A 12094-nucleotide genomic window follows, 5' to 3' on the forward strand; every position below is an offset into this window, starting at 1 on the left:
GAATTCAAGGGATTTGCTGGTCCCTCTAACACACTGCATGTTCCACACAGGGGTGGCTCCTCTGCTAAGGTGGTGGAGCCTCACCTTGCTGCTTTTAAGCAGAAGGGGAAGGAAAAATAAAATGATAAAAAGAATCATTATTATAATTTTATTTTTCCTGGGAGTCGGGCCAGGAGGGGCTGAGTTGGAGGGCTCCGGAGGAGGGCTGGAGAGAGGAGCAGAGTGCACAATAAGTGCACGTGTCTATTTGGCCAGCCATGTTGGGTCGGCCAAACAGACATGCGCACTTTGCATTTCTCCACCCAGCTGTATTGAACAGCTGGGTGGAGAAAGTGCACAGGCTCCTACTCCCTGTGTGAGTGGTGATGCCAATCACAACGCTGCTGTCATGCTGGTGACAGCAACATTGTGATTGGCTGGGAACCTGTGTGCTGCCTGGAAGAGAACGGAGGAGACTTGAACGCTTCTCTGGAAGAAGGACGGTAGCCGCCACTGGTTCCACACTGTGCTATCTACCAGTGCAAACTATGAGGCTGTTAACTCTTCTGACACCACTGACCGTAGAGGGGATGAAGCTTCCATGATGGCATTGCCTCGAGCCCCCAAATTGAGGGATGTAAGTCTGCTTAACAAAAGTCCTCATTGTAATATTGCCATTCATATAAGAAGCCCAACATGGAGTAATAATAGCATCTCCACATAATATAAAACACTGCGATAGTTGGTATTGCGTCCTTCGCAAAATGATGGTAGAAGTTAGGAATAAAATAGATTGCATATTTTCCCTCTAGTATGTCACATTATCTAATAAAACACTGATGCATATCAATGAAGGTCTTCTAAGATACATTGCCCGACTGTCAACATGATGCTTTCATGCATTTTCATACCTCACAGAGGCCATGTACACACTTTTATGCTACCTCTGGTGACACAAAGAAATAAGCCACAAATATATACGGTACATACAAAATGGCAAATTTGCAAATACTTGTGCACTTCCTAACTTACCCCAGGCATGTACTCAACAAAGATGGAGAGTTTTCTTTCTGACACATCCCGTAGACAGCCGTAGTACTGAACTATCCTCTCATGGCGAAGTGTCTTCAGCAGCTGGATCTCACACTCTAAAGCATTCACTTCCTGGAATCAACCAAAGAGGTAGCGTGAAAGGACTGCAAGCAAACGCTAACCTAAGAAAAACAGGAGTAAGAATCCTCTCTGCTCACAACCTGCTTCTGTTTATTTCTCCAAAAGTAAATCCACAGAAAAGGTTGGGTGCAGTATTACTTAAGAGTTATTATATCTATTCCTAGCAAACACAGTTCACTAAATGATATATGGAGTGTGAAATTAACACAGCAAATTGAAACCAGCGTAACACATGCATATGTATGAGCCATGCCCCACTCCCCCATCTGAGTTTGCTTGCTTCTCTGTTATTCCGCAACTTGTGGTCCCCACAGTTCGACTCTGGACTGAACTATTTTTCTATAAACTAGAACTATGTAAAAACACATATCGTTAAGAAATAACTTCAAAAGACCGAGTCAAGGGCAGCAGGCCATTCACTACTGACTTACAATTACAGTACAATCACATGCGCTAAATTAAAGTTGGCAAAACATTATATAACCTCTCCCAAAAGGGGCTATCAAGGATCCTCACTGTGAAACCTGTCTAATGCATGTATTTTCTAGATGCATTGCTTGCTTTTGATGGTAATGTGTGAGATTACATGTACCTAAGTACCTGCCTACAGCCTGTAACGTATTGTGTAACACTCCACGGTAAGAGGCCTACTAACTTTAACCCATGATTTTCATAATAAAAAAGCTAGGCCTACTGCCTTTCTCATAATTTATCATAATAAACAGACCACGCCTATGGCACTGGCTTAACTTTTCCCAGCACACCAACCAGGCATTTAGCTGTTATTGTTCGCATATCACCATAACCAATTCAAGCATACTTCGTAAGCTTTCCCATAAGGCAACCACAAGACGTAGCCATTAAATTACAAATGTATACAAATCACAGTTAGCAATCTCTTCTACGAGGATCTAACAAGGATTATCACAATGCAAATCTTCTATGCCCGAGGTTTGTCAGAGGGGAGTAAGCAATAACAAAACCACTGCCTACCATAATAATCTGTGAGATTCCAGGTAACAAAATACCTATATGTAGGCTTCAATATAGGGTAATAATAATCCACGCTTTAATGCCTACTAACTTTAATATTTGCTTTTCACAATAAATACTTCTGGCTAAGGCCTTTATTATAACAAGCAGATCAGACATAGACATAACCTTTCCCCTTGTGTCAATCAGGCCTATAGCTTGTCACCATAACCAACTCAGGCCTACTGTTTTGAGTGTAAGCTTTCCCACAAGACAACTATCAGGCACACAGTCACAAAATTAGAAAGGTATGCTCAATTATAGTTGGCTAGGCAAAATACTATTGCTCATACGAGGGTCTAACAAGAATCCTCGCAGAATAAGTACATTTTTAGAGCTTTCGGGATTGGGTACACCGTTACAAATGTGGCGGATATCTCATCAAATATATTACAAGTACCATTAAATATAATGCATTTTTAGCATGGCGGACAGGATAGCCGTCACATTTGTGACTGAGTATCCAATTCGCCAAACACTAGGTTAAGCCCTAAACCTTCTATGTCTGTAGTTTGTCACTGGAGGTAATCAAAAAGCTTTACCTACTACAATAATCTGTGAGGTTCCATATAACAAAATCATTATCTACAGTCTTTCATACAGAGTAATAACAACCCACCCTTAAACTGACTGATATTAATATATGGTTCCAGACTAATATCTTTGTTGTAACATTTCATAATTAACAGATCAGTCCTATTGGTCATAATCATTGGCTTGTCACCATAAGCAACCCAGGCCTGCTGCACTGAGTATACGCTTTGCCACAAGCCAAAAAGTGCAATAGGCACTCTTAAAAGGAAGGTCTCAACTTAGCCCCAATCAAATCCTAAACTCTGAGGGTATCATCATGAGGGTGGAGCCTCAGCACATCTCTCGGTGGTGCTCTGGAAGCTCTTTTTCTGTTGACCACATAAGGTTTGATGACAGCTGCGCTGCCAGGCCAGACCAAAAAATACACCAGCAAAAGACATACGAATACAAAACCTGTCAATGTACATGCATAGAAACTGAAACACAAACTCGTCAGAACGCATAGATAAACCAGATTCAATGGTATTAGGTCTGTAAATCAGCCAAAGTTGTCCATTTTACAGAGTACAATAAATTTAAAAGTGGGAGAAAAGCTTTGATCGCGTACATGATGATCCCACACAGACACTCCATCCTGCAGATAGACAGATGCAAAGCTAGCTGTAGGACATCACCAATCTACTATTGCAGGATAACTTGTGCTGCACCAAAGACCATGTAAACTTAAATATTTAACATTGCTAGATGAAACAGATGTAGGGTTAGTGACCAACTATGGAGAATTAACATTTTTTATATAACTGTAATATTTTTTATTCTGAGCTGCTTTCGAATATTCCATTCGTTGATGTCTTATTCTAGCAGCATCTAACAGAGCCATGTTCAGCCTGGTTCATGTCTGCATTCATATACGATTTTCAGGTTCATCCACTTAAGACACACTTCTATACTATATGGGTGTTATTTGCAAACCCATTTTCTCATGTAAAGATATGTTTACAGCTGATAATGGCTCTCTTTTAAGGCTTTCGGGCATCTAAAAAATTATATCTCGCAGGCATAAATGTTTTTACTACCGCATTTGTATGCCATGACTGCTTACAACTACATAGTAGTATACCGCAAGCAAGGGGTGAGGAGTAGGAGGACCAAGGCATGAAATGCCTACGGAGTTTGCGAATGCTCACAAACTTTGAAATTTGTTCTGTATGGCCCTTCATCGCTCTGGAAATAGTCAGAGATGTGCTCTAGAAAAGGGCAGGAGTAAATCCCATTTAAGGGTGGCATGAGGAATGTCATACCCAAGACTTAATGGCGGTATAGTGCAATAGGTTTCTCTAGGAGGAAACATGTTTTCCCCCATGGAGGAAAAAAAAGAGACAAAAAATTAACTTGTGCAGTAGGACTCCCTTTCCCAATGAGGAGTTGTATGGTGCATACAACTCTGCTTTGTGGAAACAGCAAATGTTATATGACATTCCCCGCAGTAATTTGACTGGCGCAGCTTCCTTCGTAATACTAGGAAGTAGGCTGAATCTCAAAACCCGTACAGCTGTGCATAGGTATGTGTGTATGGGTGTAGATTTAGGAGTTTTCTTTGTTAATCAGGCTTCATGCCTCCAAATGGAACTCATTTAGCCAGTTGTGCTCCTGAAAACCTTGCACCGAGCTAGCTCACGGGCATTGATATTCCTGATCAGATCGCTTTTCATGTAACATCAAATCCAGTTAACAGTTGTACCGCATTTTCTGAACCTATACTAGGAGTTGTACCAGAATACACAACTTACTTTCATTAGTGCAGTGACAAACAATTTATTTCATGGATCTGACAAATAAAAGTCACTGATGCTCTGCTTTAAGTGATGATGACCTCATGTGACCGATGACTTTTCCCCTTGGTGCGGTTATTCCCATGACACCTTTCGATGTTATTGTGAACTTTTTCACTGACACAAAAAAATAAATACTGCCTCTATATATGGACCACCAGCAAAAAGGATCCGAAAACTCCTGAGTTTCAGTTATCGCAGTGATAACAGAAGGAGATGGAGCAACAAAACAACGAAGGATTATTTTCTTTAAGGTATTTAGAACCTTTGGCCCCAAGCAACACTGCCCTGAACCCACAGTTACCAAGGCCAAAATGCTTATATTTAATGCACCACTACACACAGTCAAGTGCGCTGCACTCGACTGAAAAGAACACTATTCCTTCCCACCTTCAAAACAAACCCAAAGCGGCCAAACACAACCCAATCAAGTAGTGGCATCAGATTCACAAATTGCCACCAACATCCCAAGAGCACAAGATCTACTTATACTTACTAAAACACTCAGATGACTTTTGATATCTGCATCATATTTGACACCTACAGGGAAATCACATTATTCAAAACAAGAATCTTTCTGTGATACTCATAACCAAATAAACCAAACATGAAAACCAAAGCAAGGCCCTATACTGAGTAATTCGATTTAGACCAATCATTTTCCGGACACTCAATTCCTCACTCCACGTCAAAAATGACTATCATCAACAATGCAGGAGCATTGACCAGGCTTTCACACTCGCACATTCACCAGCCATTGCACCGCGTTACTCTCTCAAATTGAAGGTGGGCACCCTCAATATCGACTACAGAATATGAATGGCACATAATATCGAGGTTTAAAATAGTGAAAAAGTAGAAAAGTAAATCTAGATATTCTGTACCTAACGCCACATACATAGCAAACCTACGTCCCTATAAGCAATTACCTTTCGTTATTTTGCACCATCTTGTTCTGTCCTGTATTTTCTTGTACAACAACATTCGTGGAGTCGATTTTCAGTAGTACAATCCAAATGGAACTGCTCATGCCCTATAACTCTAGAAAACCTCTCTGACTTTCTAACCCACCTACCCGCAGTAATATGGAAAATGTATACCAGCAGGCCTTATCAAGCAACCAGACTGTAAAACACCCCATCTCCGACTTCACACCATGAGAGAACTGGAATCACTCCTCACAAGCAACACTCACTGGGACCCCCTGTTCCAACGTAAGGACAACCTGGCCGTGCCGCATTACACGATGTGTACATCATAACACAAGAAACACCTGCCCATCTGTACAATGAAACCCTACTATCAGTCCTCTGTGGTACTTCCCCTCCCCTATACCACGTAGCGTGGTCTACTACGTGTTGAGGTTATGTCCACTAGTCTCGAGTATTCTAAATAAAAAATACAAATCCATGAAGTAGATGTGGGTGTCTGCTGCAAAGACTTGTGTGACAAACCAAATCCCAGGACAGTGATAGGAGCCAATCACCCCGCAATAAAGTGATGACCGCTGAGTTGGGTATTAATTACCATTATACCCAATGTAAAGAGGCAATGCAGTTTGTTGAATGTGTATGGTGAGGAGAGTAATGATTATTATTACAATTACGAGTGCTGCGCAGTAGTTGTTTAGTAGTAACATTTGTTGTAATTATTGTACTAGCAGTTGTGTTTGCCTAAAGACCTGAGTGTAATTTACAGCAGATCCACCTTCTCTAGCTCAAAAAGAGACCGAAAGATAATGCAAGTGTCCTGTCGACGGCTCATTCCCATTTATAGTCCAGTAATAACAATGACCCGGTTTTGTATGCACCATACTTTATGAACTGAGTTAATTGCTGACGCGTGGTGTTATTACGTCCCAAATCTACGGAACTCCTTTTATAAACCCCAGTACGTTAAAAGGCTGTACCAGGGCCACTTGTCATAATTTGATCAATGCGTGCATTAATTACCGAATCTGTATTATATGTGTCAGTCACACTGTACTTCTTCTAAAGTAAGGATATGGACCGACTTTTCTTTAGCTAATTAGCAACAGCAGCTATGTCACAAATCATTTCAAATTGAAACTTTGGGTCGCACATTTCTGGTTCCTGCAGCTGCTGTCACTTTTTAAGGGAGATTTTCCCAAAGTAAAGGCCTATGTCCAAAAAATTAAGTTTCGAGTTGTTCGTTTCTGTTTCATCATACGGTTGCTCTATTTCATATATTACTAAACCACAGACAGGGGTATGTGTGCTCTGTCTGCGACATCGAAAACCATCTGTGGAATGGAAACCACTGTTAGTAACATTTCGAAACAGTCCAGATGGTCAGAGAGCATTCCTTGGGATCTGCAGTCAATTCCTTTGTGGTTGGATATTGATGCCAAAGATGGCGCGGAAACCCTGCTCCTACCTCTGAACTTTCCCTCGGTGTAGCGTTCTTAGGGAGTGAGGGTGTTCTTTTCCCTGACCTGGAGGACTTCCCACCGAGGGTCTCATACCAGAACCATAACTCAAAACACTCCCATCCACTAGGGTTGCTGATACTGGAGACATATATACCCCCATGGGGATGGAGTTACTGGGAAATACCTGTGGGACCCTTAGGATCTCATGAGGAATGAGTAACTACTGAGTGATCAGCATTTCTGGTCTCCACCTGGGGCTCCTTGTAACACGTGTTGTCTCCAGGTGAAAGATACAAGAAGTGGAGGGTTACGTTCCACCGATTTTGTAATACCGGTGGGACCAGTAAGTAGTGTTGCTTGTGCTCCCTTGTAAATACGGGTGACCCTGTAACAAGGCCCTTAGAGTTGGGTTGTAGTCATGTCAGACAGGCCATCCTGTGCTTCAAGAGATGCAGGAAAAACGTATTTCATGTAGCATAGCTGTGCTCATTCTGCTCTGCTCGACAGCGGCAAATAATTACTGCCTGGGGCTGCAACGGGGCGTTCATCACTGCAAGCGTGCAAGAGGAAGGCCCTGCTAATATCCTTTCCAAAACAGAAAATGTAGAAAAATAGTAAATACTGCAGTGGAAAAATATTTGACTTTGTTGTGCAATGTGAGGCTGCTGGTAGACTTTGATCCCTCATGGGAGCACTACCTGTTTCCCGGTTCTTCCTGACAGTGGGTTTTGCTACTCCTGCAATGCATGGAAAACATGGCGTTCCATGAAGTGAGTGGGAGTGGGCTGTTGCAATGTTGGACCTTTAGGAGATCTTCCTGATCAAACGATTCACATACACAGGCCCACGTTGCATCCGTTCACCAGCGATTAATTATTGTAAAAAATAAAATTATAGTGCAGTACCCAAAAATTATCTTCAAAGATCACCTTGGGTGGTGTTGAATCCTTACCAAGAGCCAAGGCTGCCCATTCTTTATGTCACTTCCTGCCTCTTTCTTCCTCCGCCTACACTATTTGTCTCTATGTGTCATTCTAGAAGGAACTATTTAATTCCTAGGTTTCTCATTTTCCTTCTTTCTCTCTTTTCTAACATTCTCCTGTTTTGAGTCTGATTTTGAAAAATATGTCATAGTCCCCAAAAATGTGCCAGTGTGCATCACCAAAAACAACTACCACAAACTAAACACTTTTCAGCACATCACGTTGAGATCACAGCTCTAGGCAGGACAATGGCATCCGAAGGTGTTGAAGTATGATTTGATGAACATAACTGTTTGACTTGCTCTTGTTGCTGTAATCCCGATAACTTTACGGGAAGTTACCATGTTGAGCTGAGCCTCAAATGACTGTCAAAACTTTCATAAGGGCCATTTGTTGCTGAGAACATCATCACTTCCTCAAATGTCTTATTTTTTAGAATGTCTTTTGGAAGTCTCACCATTCCTACATATTTGCTTACCTTTTACATATTTCTTGTTAAGGCTTGGGTGTACCAAAGTGACGTGGGAAGTTATAGTCGTCTTCAGCGACATCAGTGGCATAACGCAACTGTATGGGAACCCATGCAAAGAACATGGAGGGAGCCCCCCTCCAGACTCACGCAGGCCAGGTGCTGTGCTGGGGGTGTCCCCTGGAGCTCGGGGGCCAACCCCCACACCGGGGTGTTGTAGGGGCCTTTATTACTGAGCAACATACCAAATCTGCTAGTAAGCACTCTACAGGTGAGAGCAGGGTGGAGATGTATTGTCTCAGAGCCTGAAATAAAGACACCCTGAATTATGTTTTTGTTCCTCAGCTATGCACAGGACCTTGTTCAGCATCCTCATAAAAGACACAGACTACCCACTGCCTGGATACCACAGAGTTGCCTTCCAAAGCTGCACTGCCAGTCAACTCATGCTCTCCTGGAAGTCTTTTCCAGGAAATTGGGACAACTGGCGATATAGACTGGAAGGGGTAACCTATGCCACAAACATTTTACTAACTTGTAAGTACAGAAACGACATCTGTGCCCAATATTTCACTAATATATGATATTAAGTTTGGTTGTCAATCACTACCAGCGGGTATTGCCCATCACAGACGTTACAAGATTCGAAACTTAGTTGTCATAAATACTAGCTCCGTGCTGAAGAATATTGGCAGCGGAATGAGTGTCTAACCACGCAAACATGCACTGGAGACACTTGGTAACCATGTCCTCCAATACTTTAATGGTTCTAAAAAACCAAATACTTTATTTGATGGGAACTATGATGAAACACTAATAGCCTTCTGTTGTGATGACCACTATCCAAAACATGTGATGGTTCCAGTGACATTTATGCATGCGCTGCTCCAGAGTGTGGAGGGAAGTAATGTAAATCTGCATTAAGATGTGTGGCTGGGCAATCATACATTGAATAAAAGTGGTTACTCGACCTCCTGTAAAAAATAAGTGGTAGGTACTAGATATTGTGCTAAACAATGTATTTCTATATAAACTGAAGTCCAAGGTGGCTCCAAAGTTCGACAATCCACTGTGTGAAATCAGGAAGTGTTCCACTGTGGAGTGGAATCTCAGAATCAAAAATATAATGGCTGGAGGTGCAGCTGCTGGAAGGAGGTTAAGCAAAAGAGAGTTTGGGAGAGATTATGGCCCTCATTATAACATTAGCGGTATATACCGCCTACAGCCGTGGCGATGGCCGCCAAGAGACCGTCGCCGCGGCTACCAGCCGCAGGCCGGATTATGAACATAGCAGGATTTATGCCAGAAGGATGGCAGAAATCCGGCTGTGGTCATGCTGGCGGATGGCGGTAAGGTGGCGCTGCTGCCAGCAGCAGCACCATGCCAGTAGACCGCCGCAGACCATATCATGACCCATGATACGGCCTGGAGGTGTTCTGCTGGAGGTCGCTGCTGCCTGCAGCAGCACCCCGTCCCGTCTCCATGCATGCATGGATGAATGTGGGTATGAGTGTGTGTATGCATGTGTACGTTGGTGAGTGAAGGTGCATGTATGTCGTGGGGGGGTCTGGAGAGGGAGGGGTTGGGGGAAAACCTGGGGAGGGCGAGGTGGGTGAGGAAGACCCCTATCAGTGACAGGGAAGGAATTCTCTGCAACTGATGGTGCCTACCGCCATGGTTTTCGTGGTGGTAAGGTTGCAACGAAAATCATGGCGGTAGGTGGGGTCATAATCCCACGGGCAGGCTAGTGAGGGCAACCTGGCAGGAGACTGAAGTCTCCAGCCCGGCGGTCATTACCGCCGTGGCGGACGGTGTGGTACATTGTCGTTATATGGGGGAAAGAACCGCCACCCTGTTGGCAGTACTTTTCTCCATTTTACCTCCATCGGCCGGGGTCATAATGACCCCCTATCTCCATGGATGGCTGTAAAAATAAGGTAAGGGATATGCAAGTGGTCTCTTTTTTTGCCCATGGCCATGTGGGTTGGTGTTGATAGGATGTGATGGAACAGGGTAAGGGGAGATCAAACAAGCTTGTGCAATACAGTTAATTACCTTGTCCATGGGGATAGAATGAGTAAACTATCAGACAAAGAAAAAGGCCACTAACGTAATCAAATGTACTCATTATCAGGGCAATGGTGAGAGATTTGGCTGTCAGGAATGGTCAGTCAAAGCATGTCCTTCAAATGACTGGAATCTGATACTTAACTGCTATGTAAGCAATGGAGAAGAACAACTCAAAACGTTTCAAGAAAGTTACATGAATTAATATAGCATAGATTTAGCAAATGTAGTATGTCAGGGTCAGTATATTACCTTCTCTGCATAAGAACACATTATACCTAAAAAAAGATTACTATGCACTCCCTCCTCAACATACTCAGTGTGAGGAAAATCCTTAAGATCCCATATATATTCATTTGGTTCTGATTATATCACTTAGATAAGAACATTGGACCAAAATTGACCGTGGAGAAATTTTTATTGTGGACTTTAGTTATGTTAATTGTGCCAAAAGTGTTATCGGTACATATTAAATAAGTTTCACTAACACTCACCTTGCTTGTTTCTTGACTCTCGGGGTCAAAGGGTACCTGTTTCACCGCCAGTTCTCTGCCAGTGTCTGCATCGTAACAGAGATAAACCTCTCCAAACGCTCCTCGGCCAAGTAGTTTGCCTAATCTCCAGTTCACAGGAGTCTGGGGTGCTGCAGTAAAACCATTGACATTTATAGAAAAAGATATGAGATGTAGTTCACAATATCTTTCCACGAGTGCAAAACAACGAAACAGGCCTTGGGCGCACCCTACACATACTAATAAAGTAATGGTGTTTTCTGGTGAGATTAAGACACCAGAATATATAAATGTACAATACATAGTCCAACTCTCCATGTTTCTCTAGCACAACCCAAATCCTGGTTCCCTCTGTAGTGGTAGAAAACCAGTGCACATGGAAGTGATAGGATTTTTTTCTTAAAATTGCATCTATTCAATAACTGTATCAATTTTATCGTCAAGACAAAAGTGGAAATGAACAATCAATGAGATGCACATTAAACTGTAAATTCGTCATGACTATGCACACTATCAACTCCCACTGTAGGTCTTTGGCAAAGGATTTCATCCCAGACTCAAGGCACATGGACAAGGGGTTTCAACCATAATCACTTTGAGGAGTTAAACATTACTTGAGTAATAAAACTTTTTTAACTGATTACATGCTGACAAAAGAAACTAATTACAAATCAAAAGTCGAGTTCAAAATAGCTTTGCACACAAAATGGTGCAACGTTTTGAGGTCGTGAAGAGGAAATATTCTGCCACCATTGAGTGTGCAAAGCACCACAGGCCGTTATGTACCTTAAACCCACATTTTCAACATTTAGGGCCAGATGTATCAAAGATCCGTTTTGCATTTTTTAAATAGCGAATTTTAAGAAATCGCTGTTTAAGAAATGCAAAATGGGATGTATGAAATTTGCAATTCAGAGATAGCGATTTCTTAAAATTCGCAATTGCTATTACCGAATCGCAATTAGAGAATGCGACTATGGGCTTGTAGGCAAACCCCAGGGTGCTGGGGGCCTAAGGTCCCCTCTGATGCACCCCAAAAAAATATTTGCAGACATGTGAAGGACACACATGCCCTAGGGGCATGTGTGCGCTTCATCATTCTTAAAAATGCATTTATAATG

The 12094-nt window shown here is 42.4% G+C and overlaps 1 protein-coding gene across 3 annotated transcripts in view; it reads right to left on the minus strand.

Annotated features, from left to right (window-relative positions):
• Positions 1–12094, minus strand: part of LOC138261743 (mitogen-activated protein kinase kinase kinase 3-like) — a 377725-nt gene that overhangs the window by 23011 nt on the left and 342620 nt on the right. For all 3 annotated transcript variants that reach the window (XM_069211063.1, XM_069211062.1, XM_069211060.1), the window contains exons 13-14: positions 10956–11104; positions 1012–1143 (exon numbers count right to left, since the gene is read on the minus strand). In XM_069211063.1, the coding sequence (XP_069067164.1) occupies positions 1012–1143; positions 10956–11104 (281 nt within the window). The remainder of the gene's footprint in view (positions 1–1011; positions 1144–10955; positions 11105–12094) is intronic.

This window comes from Pleurodeles waltl, chromosome 10, assembly GCF_031143425.1.
Source record: "Pleurodeles waltl isolate 20211129_DDA chromosome 10, aPleWal1.hap1.20221129, whole genome shotgun sequence".
Lineage (NCBI taxonomy): Eukaryota > Metazoa > Chordata > Amphibia > Caudata > Salamandridae > Pleurodeles > Pleurodeles waltl.